The sequence below is a fragment of the Neofelis nebulosa genome, chromosome 15 (assembly GCF_028018385.1).
Source record: "Neofelis nebulosa isolate mNeoNeb1 chromosome 15, mNeoNeb1.pri, whole genome shotgun sequence".
Lineage (NCBI taxonomy): Eukaryota > Metazoa > Chordata > Mammalia > Carnivora > Felidae > Neofelis > Neofelis nebulosa.
In genome coordinates this window covers 43,694,716-43,711,717 of record NC_080796.1, presented here as the reverse complement: position 1 = coordinate 43,711,717, position 17,002 = coordinate 43,694,716, and the positions used below count along the sequence as shown (strand labels likewise).

General features: G+C 35.8%; 1 protein-coding gene across 2 annotated transcripts in view; it reads right to left on the bottom strand.

Moving 5' to 3' along the window:
• The window catches only part of NEK7 (NIMA related kinase 7), a 160,343-nt gene that overhangs the window by 57,678 nt on the left and 85,663 nt on the right, over window positions 1–17,002 (bottom strand). For both annotated transcript variants that reach the window (XM_058701298.1, XM_058701299.1), the window contains 3 exons: window positions 16,022–16,162; window positions 2,320–2,382; window positions 501–611 (listed from right to left, as the gene is read on the bottom strand). In XM_058701298.1, the coding sequence (XP_058557281.1) occupies window positions 501–611; window positions 2,320–2,382; window positions 16,022–16,162 (315 nt within the window). The remainder of the gene's footprint in view (window positions 1–500; window positions 612–2,319; window positions 2,383–16,021; window positions 16,163–17,002) is intronic.

Here is a 17,002-nt window from a genome sequence, read left to right as displayed (position 1 = left end):
AACTTAAACCAATTTATATGCTCTTAGAAAAGAAAGTTAAATAAACTTTTAAGTGGTTGAATCAGGGTTTGATGTGCAAGGTCTGAATGCAAAGCCCATTTTATTCTTTGATGAATCCCTCCTAGGAACAGGTCCAGATTCTCTAGAATCCCTTTCTGTTACCCTTTGCCTGATATCTACAGATACAGGATCAAGGGTGGTCTGTTCAGAGAAATCAAGCTGCAAAATTTTAACTTCAGCTTACAGAAGACAAATCTGTTGGTCTATTTCCAAGTTGGTTTCAGAGTGTTCACACACCTCAGTTGAAGTGTAAACGTCACCAGATAAACCAGCTTCAAAATCATAATCATCACTACGATCTGTCATTCACTACATATCTATCATATGTTAAAGTATGACAATGAGGTCTTTAAAGTATCTGATATACCTGTATGTTTAACAGACAATTTTTATCAGAAAAAATAAATATTTAGTTTACAAAAAACAAAACAAACCCTTACCTTTATCATTCTGGATAGATCACCAGCATCAGCTAATTCCAAAACTATGTTAAGTTCATTATCTTCAATGAATGATGCATAATATTTAATTACATTTGGATGGTTGAGTTGCTGATGGAAAAACATACAAACAAAAACAAACAAACAAACAGGCACCAGAAAAGTTTTTTCAATTGTAAATTATCAAGAATCACTTATAGTTTCTTAACTGAAGAATAAACTCAGTTATTGCATTTCATTTTTAAGCTAGAAATCTTAACATGACATCATGTATATTTTTCTTTAAGCCAGTGAATTTTGAAACATGTACTGTAATTACTAAAAGTAGATACCAGTTTATTTTGATATTCTTTATTAGACATAATAGAAAGTTTGAAAACTTTTAGAAAGTTTGAAAGTACATATTACTATGTTCAATAAATATATAAATATAAATGAAGGGGAGGGTGGGTGATGGGTATTGAGGAGGGCACCTTTTGGGATGAGCACTGGGTGTTGTATGGAAACCAATTTGATAATAAATTTCATATATTGAAAAAAATATATAAATGAATGACATCATTAAAGCACCAATTGCTAAAAATTATATCTTCAAAATGGGAACTGTCATTACGGGTGCTCAGTGGTAAATAAAGTATTCCTACTCCGGTTTTGAAGTTGGCCTGATCCTTATGTAACTATAACCAGTGGTTTAAAACAAAACAAAATAAAAGGACATCGACTGTATCTAAATATAATTTTTACATCAAATGATATAAGTTTACCTATGGGGTTGAGTCATTAAATGATCCTAAGAAAAATTTGACCTTGCAAAAATATACACATCAGTCTATACACACGGACAATCCTTTTGTACAATCTTTTTGTTCAATCTTTAAACAAGATAACATAAGACAAATAGTTTCTCAAAGAAAATTATTCAAGAATTCTCCCAGATGGTATATACATGATTTTCTTCTCTTCTTTCTACTTACACGGTTTTCCTCCACATCTTCTATAATACTTCTCTATAACAATTTATATTTATTTTTAAAGCAGTTGCTTCATGGCCCAGGAAATAACTACAACTAACAGAACAGATGGAAAGTATGGTTCATTTTGATCTTACTCTTATCTTTTTTGATAAATCTGATTCATGTTAGGCACAAACAAAAACGTACGGCATAAAAACATCCAAGTCTTATCTAGTAGCTGAAAACAGAACACAAGCTACATCATTCCCCAAGGAAATTTCACTAGAATAAAAGCAGTTTAGAGATAACTGAAATTTCAGTTGCATTCTTTGAGTGGATAAGAAACTGAAAAGCTAATTATGACATACTCTTTATTTACATCACCCTCTCTAAATCTGGGAAAATGTTACAGAAATATTATAAAAATCATGTACCCAGTTGGATCAGTCCACATTCTCAATATATTACATCTTGAGATATACATCTGTATTATATCTTGAACTTTGGATAATACCAATACACATTTATGTTACTTAACCTTTAGAATACGTCTAATTGGGATGGTCAAGAAAAAATTTCTTCAATGTTTTATGCTCATTTTATTTCCTAGTTTGAAAAGCAGGGGGGTGGGGAGTGGGGGGAGCTAATTTTACCAAATGTCCCAATTAAATTATTTTATGATGAATCCAAAAGGTAACTACATTCTTCCATATGGTGAGATACAAATTTACATCATGTTGCTTAAAACCAATGCGGCCTAAGTTAAGTCTTAAAAATCTTTTTCCTTATAAGTGCAGTATTTTTATAAATCACTTTTATCAACAGGCTCAGCTATGTTAAAAATAGTCAATAGTTCATTTATTTACCTTAAGGAGATCAATTTCTTTGATACAATCAGCACGTGCTTTGGAATCCATTAAATCAAATATCTAAAAATAGAATCCAGAATTATTTAATAAACTAATAATCTATGGTTCAAGAATAAACTAATAATCTATGGCTCAAGACACCACATAAATTCATTATAATACTTTACATATAGTTTATACACCTACTAAGAAATTTTCTTCCTGATTAGCATTTTAGGAGCTTTGAAAAGCCGTAGGTATTTTATCTCATGTTACCTCCAGAGTTTACATTTTCCCTTCACAGGCAGTGAGTATTAAAACTGAGAAAAGAAGGGTGACTAGGTGGCTCAGTCAATTGAGCATCTGACTCTTGATATTGGCTCAAGTCATGATCTCATGATTCGTGGAATCGAGCCCCACATTGGGCTCTGTGCTAACAGTGTGGAGTCTGCTTGGGATTCTCTCTCTCCCTCTCTCTCTCTCTGCCCACCCCCCCACCCCTGCTCAAAATAAATAACGTTTCAAACAAATTTAAAAAATAACAATGAGAAAAGAGAACCACTAGACATTTCAAGCCTTAGGTTAAAATGAAACAGAATGGATGTTGTGATCATAATAAAGTAAGAGCTAACATGTATTGAACAATTAATATGTGTTAAACATATTACATTAACTACATTAACTACCTCATTTAATTTTCATTTAATCCTTAAGAAGACAATATTTCCATCTTATAGATGAGGGAAAGTAGGTTTAGAAAGCGTAAGAAACTGACAAAAGTTCACACAGCTAATTAACGGAGCAGCCAGAATTTACTCTCAGAGTTTTCCAACTATATAACACCGGCTCTGAATGATTAATCTACACAATCAAATCATGTCTAAAAAGTCAAATGCACACCGTGACAGGGAAGCTATCACTCCAAACTGTTTCTTTGGAAAGAGCAGTGACAAAATCTTGCCCTTTTTAACAGTATGTCACAGATATACATACAACACATAAACAGATCTACTCTTATCTGTGGAATTAAAATTTCCTAAGGGAGAGGAGCAATTAGGAAAAACTATCTAAAAAGGCTCCTGGGGGTAATAATGAGTAAAAGGTTGAGAAATATGGGTCTAATGTGAAAAGTATAAAAATATATAATATAATAAAATGGATATTAGGATGTGTCTGAAAACAAAGAACGCTATCAGTGCTCTAAGTGTGTGGAAAATAAATAAATAAATAAACAAATAAATAAACAAACAAATAAGCAATATGCTAAATATTGGAGAATATATCTGGATAAGTCATGACTACAAGCTGATTAAAACCCTAATCATAGGGGTGCCTGGGTGGCTAAATTGGTTGAGCATCCAACTCTTGCTTTCAGCTCAGGGTCATGATATCAAGCCCCACATCCAGCTTCATGCTGAGCATGGAGCCTGCTTGAGGTTCTCTGTCTGTCTGTCTGTCTGTCTCTCTCTCTCTCCCCACCCCCCCTTCTCCTGCCCATCTCCCCCATTGCATGCTCGCTCTCTCTCTGTCTCTAAAGGAAAAAAAAAACAAAAAAAAACCCTAGTCATATAACAAAACAACTTTAATGACATTTATAGTCATCAACTTGACCAAGTCCTCCTGATTCAGACCGCCAATATGTTCCAGGAAAAGTAGGTATATAACCTGAAAGGAGTGGCAGTCATGATCCAAGTCTTTTTGACTCCAGCAGAAATTATTGAACACCTACTAGAGGGTGTAGCCTCTTATATATGCTGCTACAATCTTTACCATGTTCCTATAAGGTAGGTAGCACTGGCTTCAATTTAGAAAAAGGACTGAGACTCAGAGAGGTTAAATATATGCTTATGGTTGTAAAATTAGTAAGTGACAGAACAAGCATTTGAATCCAGATCGTTCCAGCTCTGGAGTCTGTTTTCGTGAATAGCCTAGACTCTTGCGAAGTCCAATACATATACAACTAACTAATAAGTACTAAAATACATGTGTGTGCAAAGTGCAGTATGAGAAATCTAAAGAAAGAATCTCCAGGGCACCTGGGTGGCTCAGTTGGTTGAGCGTCAGACTTCAGCTCAGGTCATGATCTCACACTAAGTGAGTTCGAGCCCCATGTCGGGCTCTGTGCTGACAGCTCGGAGCCTGGAGCCTGCTTCAGATTCTGTGTCTCCCTCTCTCTCTGCCCTTCCCCTGCTCATGCTCTGTCTCTCTCTGTCTCAAAAATAAATAAAAACATTAAAAAAAAATCTAAAGAAGGAATCCCCATGTGAGGAGTGGGTAACATTAAAGCTGAACTTTGAAAAAATTGTTAAGATTCTGCTAGCCAGAAATAACAGATATCTAAGGCATAAAAGAAAATACAGAATATGGGGGAATAAATACAACTTATAAGAGGAAATGTTTGCTTACTATCATTTTTAACATCCAAACATGCATATAGTTCTAATTTTCCCTTAATTAAAAAAATTAAAGAAAATATAAATAAAATTTTTAAACAAAAAATTGGCAAAATCACTTTCTTAAAGAATTTTAGCTTGTGCTCACTCTTCCATTTCTTGTACAAATGTATGTGTGTTTTAGATAGTGAAAACAGAGGCAGTATGCATTATATATGCTTTTTCACCTGACTTACAGCAAAATACTTCTCATATTTCTACATAGTCTTCAACTTTATTTATTTTTACTTATTTATTTTCTAATGAAAAGTTTTAATATCAAATTTATGTTTTTCAAGTTTTAATGTGAAATAGCTAAGAACTGCACTACACATAAAGACAATTAACATAAATAAATTGGCTCATTCTTGCTTTCTTTCATTCACAAAACTGTGTTGTCAACTTACTAGATTTTACCGTGGATACAAACAAGAAAACAAGCTTGCAGTCCTAAAGATGCACACTGCCAGATGCAGAATGCAACCTGGAACAAAGGAAATGAACACACAATCTACTCAGCACTACTTGTACAAAGTGATGTGAGACCCTCAAGGGGATGGAGTATGTCTGGCAGGGATTATACGTGCAGGAAAGCAGAATACTTCAGAAAGGTTTCTTATAGACAGACTTCAAGCTGTATTACAAAGCTGTAATCATCAAGACAGTATGGTACTGGCACAAGAATAGACACTCAGATCAATGGAACAGAATAGAGAACCCAGAAATGGACCCACAAACGTATGGCTAACTAATCTTTGACAAAGCAAGAAAGAATATCCAATGGAATAAAGACAGTCTCTTCAGCAAGTGGTGCTGGGAAAACTGGACAGCGACATGCAGAAAAATGAAACTGGACCACTTTCTTATATCATACACAAAAATAAACTCAAAATGGATGAAAGGCCTAAATATGAGACAGGAAGCCACCAAAATCCTCGAGGAGAAAGCAGACAAAAACCTCTTTGACCCTGGCTGCAGCAACTTCTTATTCAACACATCACCAGAAGGAAGGGAAACAAAAGCAAAAATAAACCACTGGGACCTCATCAAAATAAAAAGCTTCTGCACCACGAAGGGAACAATCAGCAAAACTAAAAGGCAACCAACGGAATGGGAGAAGATATCTGCAAACCACATATTAGATAAAGGGATAGTATCCAAAATCTATAGAGAATTTATCAAACTCAACACCCAAAAAACAAATAATCCAGTGAAGAAATGGGCAAAAGACATGAATAGACACTTCTCCAAAGAAGACATCCAGATAGCCAACCAACACATGAAAACCAACACATATGACTTCACCATATGAGGACTTTAAGATACAAAACAGATGAACATAAGGGAAGGGAAGCAAAAATAATATAAAAACAGGGAGGGAGACAAAACATAAGAAACTCTTAAACATGGAGAACAAACAGAGGGTTACTGGAAGGGTTGTGGCAAGGAGGGGATGGGGTAAATGGGTAAGGGGCATTAAGGAATCTACTCCTGAAATCATTGTTGCATTATATGATAACTTACTTGAATGTAAATTGAAAAAAAAATAATAAATTAAATTAAAAAATAATAAAATATATTTTTTAAAAAAAGAAAGATTTCTTATAGAAATAAGTAAAATCAAAAGTTCATTACTTTTGCTTCATTAAATTGCTTCATACTTAGCAATTTCTTCTTTTTAATTTATTTATTTTTGAGCAAGAAAGAGAGAGGGAGAGCAAGCTAGTGGGGGAGGGGCAAAGAGGAAGGGAGAGAAAGAATCCTAAGCAGGCTCCAAGCTGTCAGCACAGAGCCCTACATGGGGCCCGATCCCACAAACCATGAGATCACGACCTGAGCTGAAATCAAGGGTTGGACACTTAACCAAATGAGCCACCCAAGCATCTCTACACTCAGCAATTTCACACAAAAAGGCACACATTCCTCAAATTGCCAAATGATGGCAGAAAAATTGATATTACTTATGTAACAAGTTAAATAATAAATATTAATGTAAACAAAATTTTGAACTTGATATTAGTATAGTTATGAAATATACCCAGAGAGACTATTTATGGTTAAAAATCAAAATGGCAAGAGAAATAACTGATTCTCACCAAATCATGAATGCTAATGCCATTCTTAGGACCTCCTAGTCACAATGGACTTGATATAATTGGAAGAAATGCAGGGAAATACAAAATGTTAAATGTCTTAGATTTTAAAGGAATTCCTGAAAACTTTTTTTTTTTTAATGAAAAAGAGAAAGGTTCATTCTGGTACTAGTAATTAAAATGAAGAAAATCATAAATTTGGAGACATGTATAAATCTAACCTCCCAATAATCAATGTATCTATGATGGGGAAAATACTTATAAGGCAAAGCTAGTGAATGAGATGAGAAAAAGATGTGTCCAAGTGCTTTAGGAAACTCCAAATAGACACAACATAGCAAGATGGAAGTGTGCTCCACAGAAATCATGAATTTCTAATTCAAATTATAACTAATTTAGTATTACAAATTAACTTTTATTTTTAACTGAATTTTCAATAATATCAAAGTCTTTCCTTATTCACTGAGAGATAAGCATGGCTGGTACATTTGAGGCAAAACTAAAATCTGAACCAAATACATTTATAAATACATTTAATCAGAAATTCATTAGTATCTTATCTTTCTTTTTCTCTCAGCCAGCAAGTCAAGACAAAAATAAAAACTGGAGATTTAGATCAAATCATTCCCAGACATAGATTCAAGACTGTCTGATTTCATGAGCAAGAAAAGACAACACACAAGGAAAAACAAAATCTAGAGTTTGTAAAAATAGCTTTCATAGGATATTTACAAGCTTTGCTCCAGAAGCCATCTTTTTGAGCTCTACTCAAGTTTCTTTGGGTTTTTAGTACACTTGGTAAGAGCAAAGTTACTAACAGTGTTTAGGCAAGTACTGGCTAATAAATTCTCAGTACTTTCTGAATCATTTTTAAAAGTTTTCTTTTGTCATCTTCAAATTTTGCCAAAAATTACTCATGACTGATGAAACTGAAAAGGATAACACCGGATATCTTTAAGAGGAAAAAGAGGACCTTCAAGTAACTTAACAGAAATGTCCTTGAAAAGGCATATGTCAATTTGTTAGGGAAAAAAAAAAAAAAAACAACACTTAAAATGTAGCAATGAAAGTACTTAAAAATTATATACTAAGGAAGCTTGAAAAACCTGGTATATCTCACTTTAAATAGATATTACATAAATAAAAATCTTACCCAAATATTCCCTAGGCCTCCCCAGCTTTATAGAGCATGACTAAATGAACTGAACTGTCCCTAAATTGAGTCACTGTACTCCATATGACAAAACCTCAGTCACCCCTGGATTATGCCTTTCTTCATCCCAGTGTTCTTGCCTTCTTTACCTGGTGCCATAGTGATGCTTCCATCCCTTATTCCAACTGACCAGTGGCTGTACAGACCATTCCCTAACCATTGCTGGAGTGAGGGGAGAGGAGCTTTAAGGAATATTTTTATTATCAGCCTGTACATTTCTGGTTCTCTTACTTGTTGACTGGTAGGCAGACTTTCCCTTCCAGAGCCGGTCTCTCTTATTTGAAGGTGTACAAAGGTACATTGGAAGCTGTGAATGAGAATGTGGCTACAGGAGAACCGAAGGATCCAAAATTATAACTGTGGAAAGTGCCCCATAAAGGGTTAGGAAAAGAAAAGCCATTGAAAGGGACAGAAAAGGGATACCTGGGGAGGGAGGAGAATCAAGATTGTGTAATCACAGGGTGCTTGGGTAGCTCAGACTTTCCCTTCCAGAGCCTGTCTCTCTTATTTGAAGGGGTAGAGGATGAGTGGGGGGTGGGGGTGGGAGAGTAAAACAATCCACAGCACGAGGGCTGTGAACTCTCTAGATATAAACCACAATCATTGAACAAGTTAACGTCCAAATAATTAAGGTCTCTACCACCAGCACTTCCCTGACTAAATACAGAGGCACTTAAAGGGTGGAGAGATTGGGATGGAGGAGGAGGGGCAAAGCGCTAAGCAAGGTGAGTGCAGGAAGAGTTCTACACTGATGCCAGAAACTTGCTCTCTTTATAACACCAAGGCCTAGGATCTAGCTTCTGTCAGCCTTTCTCTCTTAATGCATCAACATGTTTGAACTGCAAATTATAAGACAGGCCTCAATTTCTTTCTTGTGGATTCCTTAAGGTCCTGGTAAATGGTGGTATAGAACTAGATACCTGTGAGTGTCACTAATTACTCTTTGACTATTAAAAACTTTTGTTTCCAAAGAAATGCCTTTTAACTCAACAGGCTAGCAGTGATCCAACCTCGAGGAGTCCATCAGGAAGCCCTGTTTGATAGGTTTCTTCAAAATTAAAAACAAAAACAAAACAAAACAAAACTCTAAAAATTATCACAGGAAATTCACTTTTATTCTAATATTATTCTAAATTATTCTAAATTTATTCTGAGACTAAAGCTCAGCAAAACTTAGTCAGGGCCTGTATAGATTAAGAAGCTACCCTACGAAGGTATGTTGGAAGCTGTGAATGAGAATGTGGCTATAGAAGAACCAAAGGATCCAAAATTATAACTGTGCCCCATAAAGAGTTAGGAAAAGAAAACCATTGAAGGGGACAGAAAAGGGATACCCAGAGAGGGAGAAGAATCAAGAGTGTGTAATCCCAGGGGTGCCTGGGTGGCTCAGTTAAGCATCCAACTTCGGCTCAGGTCATGATCTCATGTCCATTGCTTGGTACCATGTTGACTCTTTTGAGACCAGACCTCATGGTTTCTCAGCATGCCTCACTCCATGGCACTCAGTCAGCCCTCTCAGTCCATCGCTTACCCTGCACTTACCTTACTCCTTCTGTAGTTAAATTCCCACTTCTCTTCCATCCCCTGTTTCCAACAAAAGTTGTTCTTTGACCTCATCTTGATTACCATGCATTCATTATTTCATTTTCTTCAGACCTCTTATTCAAGATCTGATCTCAGTTGTTAACTCACTTGGACCTTTGTCAGCTATTTAAGCAATACAGATGCCTCCACTTTAGAATCTCTCTCTGTCCTGCTAATTCCCAGTCATGGTTAATTTCCACTGTGTATGACTTCATTTCTCTATTCACATGTTATCATTGTTCCATGTCCCATGGCATGGAAGGGTTCAGGGTATTTCTTGGAGTTTTGCTTGGAGTTCCCCTTACTCTTGGACATGTTGTACTCTCTTACACTTCCCATTTGAATGCATTTTAAGCACAGTATAGGAAGAACCACAGATCAGCAGATACACGATTACAATGTCCACAGTGGAAGTTAAAAATGACTACTCGGAAGCTGCTGCCTCTTGGTGTATGCACTTGGTGTATTTTCCACCATGCTCGGTGGAAAATGCCATCTCCTGTTTGACACAAAGTCTTTGCTGTCTGCTTTGCTTTCACAAACTGCATAGCTGTTCTAATTCATCTGGTCTTAACTCTACCTGTGCGCTGGATGGATTTTTCATCTCTGCTTCGAGACTTTTTTTTACCAGTTGCCCCATTTCTCCCAAAACAGCCTTCCTTCTCTGCCTGTAATAGCATCCTTTGACTTTCATACTGACACCTGTGTAGAATAATCTGTTGCTTCAACACCTGCAGCTTCTTAAAACTCACCTCTTGTGTTTTCTGGGAGTACACACTCATATACATATATATATATATATATATATATATATATTTTAATGTTTGCTTATTTTTGAGAAAAACAGAGACAGAGTGCAAGTGGGGGAGGGGCAGAGAGATGGAGATACAGAATCGGAAGCAGGCTCCAGTCTCTGAGCTGTCAGCACAGAGCCTGATGTGTCATTTCCTTCTTACCTATAATTATTTGACTTACTGTCTATCCACCCCCTCTCAACAAAAATGTTGAACTCAGCTGTATCCCACTGTCAAATCCAGTGCCTGCCATATAGTAAGTCCTTGATAAATATTAAATGAGCATATCAAAAGTCTTCAACAGCACAAATAAAAAGTTACTTCAACTATATATATTCACTAGGCTTGGCCAGTAGAAGAGTTTTATCATTTAAAAATTTTAAGATAAACCCATATAATCAAAACTTGGGTTAGCACAATAACAACCCTGAGACACCATAAGATGCTAAAGAAAAAACACTGTGAAACATCAAAAAAGGACAAAGAACTAAATTATTTCATCGATGTCCATTATCTCATTTAAATATTTCAATGTTGATAATCTATTTATGCCACGTATGGTAATTCATTATAACTCCAAAATGTTGTTAACTAGAATGCCCTATTCTCTAAACTTTCAAGAAAACTAAAAATCTGCTCTTTTTCTTATATGCCTTTTTCTCACTTGCAAGTACAAATAAATAAAAATAAGAAGCTTTCATTTTTAAGATAAAAGCTTGTGTCTCCTTAACAAGTAAACGCATCAATTATTAAATTATTCTTCAATTTTAAAAAATATAATATATAGATTATTCTTACAAATACTTTCCAATTTTCATTTGTTCAAATAACTATTGGAAGGTTCACAGGAAATCCAAAGAGATTAAATAACGAAGCTGATAAAAGCTGCAGGAAATTCAGTAATCACAGTGAATACTGAAAGAGACTGAATATATAGTTGTAGAGATTATGAATGCATTATAATCAGTATGCATTATGGAAGAAGTTATCATTGTTCACAAATTTCTAAATGCAAGTAATCCCAACTTCTAATTACGTGAAAACATACAGAACCTAGAAACTAAAATTGACATATGTTAAAAAAATAAGTTATGTTCATCAATATACTTTAAAAAGTGATATTCTTGATGAATGCTTTATAATAATAATCAAATATAAATACAGCAGTAAATATCAAAGAGTATTTGTCCCTTCAAGAAGTTGTTTTGAGATCACTTGGATCAAAAGGGTAAATTTGAACAAAACATATTATCACCTTATCTTTGTAAGTACCATACAAAAGTACTTTCCATTCATTCTAATGAATGTCAATGACAATGGATGTCCCACAGAAAAACAGCGTTATCTGGACATAAAACTTAAGAGTAAGCAAAGAGAACTTAAGCACTAACAAACCAAGGATCAAAATGTTTCACCTACTATTAGAAAATTAGGGTAACAAAAAATCAAAGGACTGAGACACAGTAAGACCCAAAATTCATACTACAGTACTATCGTAAGACTAGTAAAATAAAAATCAATTCCAATTACATAGCTCTAATCAATGAACTAAGAAGCATGATATAGAGATTTCATGTACCAGATCAAAACAATTCTTTTGATAGTCTCCCAACACAAAGAACTGAGGTTCTGAGACCCAGCTCACAGCCTCTATGAAGACTTTTCCCAACCTCCTCTCACCCGTGTTCTTGGAGGCTGCTCCCATGCCGGTGACTAACCTGTGACTTCAGATTGGTCTCTGTTGCACTTCTATTCGAATCCCATGACTCCCGTTATTTATCTTAAATTCCCAAGGCCTTCCCCCCTGTCCACCGAACACTAGGTGATCAATATATCAACAGTAGGTGGACTGAGTGAATGAGCAATAGTGAGGGAAGCGGCAAAGAAAGGAAACAGCAAGAGATGGAAGCCATCTCGGCAGATGGAATTGCAAAAAAGTCACATCAGTTAAGGCACCATCTTAATTTTGGCCAATGAATCATGATGGGATATGAGTACATTTTCAAAAAGATTGGTAAATGTTGTCATATACTGTTGGCTCTCAGATCTCTGATTTCAAAGTCACATGCATTCAGTATACTCTTCTTTCCACACACAGACAACAGGCAAACCTGTAGGAAAGTCACCAGAGGTTAGGACATTGCTTTATTTTTTTTATTTTTTTATTTTTTAAGGATTTTGAAAAAGTAAAACTTGGTTATGTGGGACAAAGTCAAGAAATGCTTTGAAAATGAAGCTGAGGAAGCCTGGATGGTAACTCTAACGTGTCTCCTTAACGATTTATAAGCAGAAAAGTGAATTATAAAAGCGAGCACAGTATTCAGGAAGGGTTCTAGCAGAGCTGGGAACAGTAATACAGCTCTTCAGCCAAGTAACCTCACCTCAAAATAACAAGATGCATGAGGAAAGTCAGTATTTGACTATGAAGTTTTTGAGGAGGGCCTAAGAGTCTTCAGAAAGGAAGGCAGTCTGGTTAACAATATTTTAAACATTTTCATTTCAAGCTACAGAGAATTTTTTAAGGAGGGAGCATGGGATTTACTGTTCAGCACAAGTGTAATACATCACCAAAATCAATAACATATCTGAAATGCAAATACATTTCTCCTCACAGAGGCTAAGACACTATTCCCTAATTAAATAAGCGAGGAATATCTTCACGACATCACCTCTGTTCTATAAAGAAGTTACGTTTAAACTAGAAGATGCCACAATATCAACACTTGATAAAGCAGAGACAAACAACATAACCCAAAGGGACAAATGCTAACTCCTCACGGCAGGAGACTGTTGACTGAGGTTTATCACAGTGCAAAATGGGAACAGGTGGAGGGGGCATCTGATACTGAATGGAAATATGATTGCCCATATTAACTCACATCATCCTTTCAAATTCCTAATCAAAAGAAAAATGCAGACAAGAAACAACTCAGATGGCACTGTGAGAGAACTAGAAGAGCTTTTGTTCTTTCCTCCTCTCTCCCTCTTTTCCTCCTTTCTTCCCTCCTTGTCTAAGTATTTTTTATGACGAAATCCTGTGATTTAAAACGCAATCGTTAGAGGTGGAATGGAGCCTTGTCTGTTTTTCTACACTCAGAATCAGTGGGAAGGTGGAGAAGGAGGCCTCCAGGGACCTCCAAATGATTTCTCACTCCATCTATCCTCCGGCCTTCATGGCCTGCGGCATGTCAGCAGCTGTCTTCTTTCCAGTCCATTCTGTGTGTTAAGGTTGTAATTTTATTTTGAAAAGAATGAATTTTGAAGATCATCCCTCGATTTGAGAATCTGCAGTGAATCCTTACTTTCCTAGTCTTCAAATTCCTGTTCAGTGCTCTCCACAATCTGCTCTCACACTGATAGCCTGGCCAAGGTTCTGATTCTACCCACCGCTCAAACGGAGACTCCTATTTAAATCAGGAATCCATGCCACAGTGTTCACATGTAATTGTTCCACAAAGACTCTTTTTCCTCTGGAGTGCAGGAATAATATGACTACCTTCTCTTTTATTTCTCTCAGTGCCTAGAGTTGCATAGTAGAAATTCAATAAATACATTTTTAAAATGGGTCAAAGAGTTCTTTTGTAAGGGAATAGTCCTTCCAAAGACATCTGCTTTGTGAACATTAATATCTGCATTCTATATTCTATCTTTCTTAAGCTGTAAGTGGTATATAAAAAGAAAGAACACTCTCATAAGCTACTCTCATAAGCTGCTGGTGAAAGTCAACCCATCCCACTATGGCAAATAACCCGGTATCAACTTAGAGAACCAACCACATGCATTCCCTGTGGCTCGTCATTTCCATTCCCAGGCATACACAAAAGAGAAAGACTGGCATGTGTGTACCAGGAAAGGCTCTTAAGAAAACCACAAAGTATTGTTTATAATAGTAAACAACTTATAAACAACCCAAACAGCAAGCAGCATGTAACAAGAGCAATGGAACATGACATAACAGTCACATGCACGAACAGGTGACAATAGTTATTTAAAGTTCAAAAAATGCAAAGCAAACAATAGATTTATTTAGATATTTATACAGATGTGGGGAAAACTATAAAGAAAAGCAAAGGAATGTTAAAACACAAAATTCCAGATATGGTTACCTCTGAGGGAAGGGAATAGCAAATCTAGATCAAAAATTTTTTTCTAATGTTGTATTTCTTAAGCCAGGTGATGTATACAAGGGCATTTCTATTATTTTTTTATATCTAATATGCGCCACATAACGTCTTCTATAAACATTTAACATTTCCTTAAAAATGTAAGTGAAAACTGCTCATCTCTATAATAGCTGTTGCCAAGTATACTGATCCTTTAAGAAGTTGCAAAAAAGAGGTGCCTGGGTGGCTCAGTCAGCTAAGTGTCCAACTTCAGCTCAGGTCATGATTTCACGGTTCGTGGGTTTGAGCCCCACATCAGGCTCTGTGCTGACAGCTCAGAGCCTGAAGCCTGCTTCAGATTCTGTGTCTCCCTCTCTCTCTGCCCCTCCCCCACTCATGCTTTCTTTCTCTCTCTCTCTCTCTCTCTCTCAAAATAAATATTTATATATACATACATATATATATATATATGTATGTATATATACACACACACACATAGATATGTATGTATATGTAAAGAAGTTACAAAGTTACAAAAAAAAAATAATAAGAGGAAACTTTGGTCTCACAGGTCACTACACAGAAAAGATATATCAGGGTTGTGGAATCAAATGGGAAGTCCATGGGCAAGTGTGAACAATAACTACCTTATGTGAAAAATGTGAAGCAAAGCTGAATGATGTCAAACATACTCTAAGGCAGAAAGACAAGTACTGTCTAGACCAGAGGGCAAGTGAAGTTACACTTTCTAGACTCGTTAGGACAAGTGAAACTTCTAGGGCTCTGGCAAGTACATTTCAGTGGAACTAGGACGCTAGACTTAGGGTAGGACTTGTAAGGGGTGCTGGAGCAAGAAAAACGAATCTGAGGGAAACAAGACAAAAAGTCAGGACTGAAGAGCAAAACTGCTTCCAGAATGATACAAATACAAGATGGAAAATTTCAAACAGGTTATCAATCTTCTGTTTGCATCTACTTCATTCTTTTTGTAATTTTCCAGTAAATCAAGCTCACTTCGTTTTTCTTTCATTTACTGCCACTGTGGTTCTCCACATTAATTTAACACCCCACCCTAATCCTGAATGCCACTTACTAACTTCAGGCAATACATTTTGTAAAGTCTACTTTCCTATCGTGAGGCCTATAGCCACAGCTAAGGATGTGACATCTAGTTACATGTCTGGTTAGGAGCAGGTGGTGATAACTCAAATCTGCCTCTTAAAATCTAGAGTTGTAAAAGCTTTTCTAGGATCATTCCAGTCATTACTGAACCTAGGTGAACAAAACCAGCTCAATTTTTAAAGCCTAGAAGTAATATTAAAATTAAAAATTAATTTCTACTGTGTACTACACTCAATTCAAGCTTTTAAAGTATAATTTTTATTCCTTTCTAGTATTCTCAAGACTGTCATTATCCAATCATTTAGGACATACTTTCCTGTATTTATTATTCACATAGTATAATTTTACATTGATTTACATAAAATTAAAATCATCTTACCTGCACTTTTTTTAAAGCTACTGGTACTCCATCCAAGAGACAGGCTGCTCTATAAACTTCACTAAATTGCCCGCGACCAATTTTCTTTTCTATTCGAAAGTTGGCTAATGTATTATAGCCCATATCCGGTCTTAAAGCCTTCTGTAATTAAAAAAATCGGAAAGGTTTTCAGTCACACAATAGTCACACAATTATTGATTGTTTTCACATAAGTAGGTAATACCTACGGTAACCTCGCAGACATCCATTCATTCAACCAGTATTTATTGAGCCCTTCATGCTAGGCACTGTTCTGTGTACTAGAGATACAGTAGCAGACCCAACAGATGATAATCTCTACACTCAAAGAAAAGTTCTGGCAGGGAAGAAAAGTAATAAACAGGGTAAACATAAAAAATATATATATATATACAGTATGTGAGATAGGAAGGGCAAACAAAAAAAAATAAACCAAGGAAAAAGGATATGAAGTGTCAGGGAATGAAGATTTTGAAATTTTCGATAGGAACTCTATAAAATTATCTTCAGTTCATAGAATACAAACTTGTCCCACTCAATCTAGTACTCCTTTGACATTTGTTTTCTTTTTCAAAGTATCTTTAACTTGAAACAGAATGTGTACACACACACACACACACTTATTTTGTCCAACCTGCCAACTAAATGCATGAAAATCTGCTGAGCTTCCTGAGAGTTATTGAACTTGTACAAAGAACACTTCCAGTGGCAGGGAATTTACTACCATATCATTACTTTTTTTAAAAACTTTCATTTTTTTTTAGAGTAGTGTTAGGTTCACAGCAATATTATAAGAAAGTTACAGAGATTTCCTCTAGAGCCCCCCTGTGCTCCCACATATGCATAGCTTTCCCTAACCCCCACCAGAGTGGTATTTTTGTTACAATTCATGAACCTACACTGACACATCGTTATCACCAAAAGTTCATTAGGGTTCACCCTTGGTGTTGTACATTCTACAGT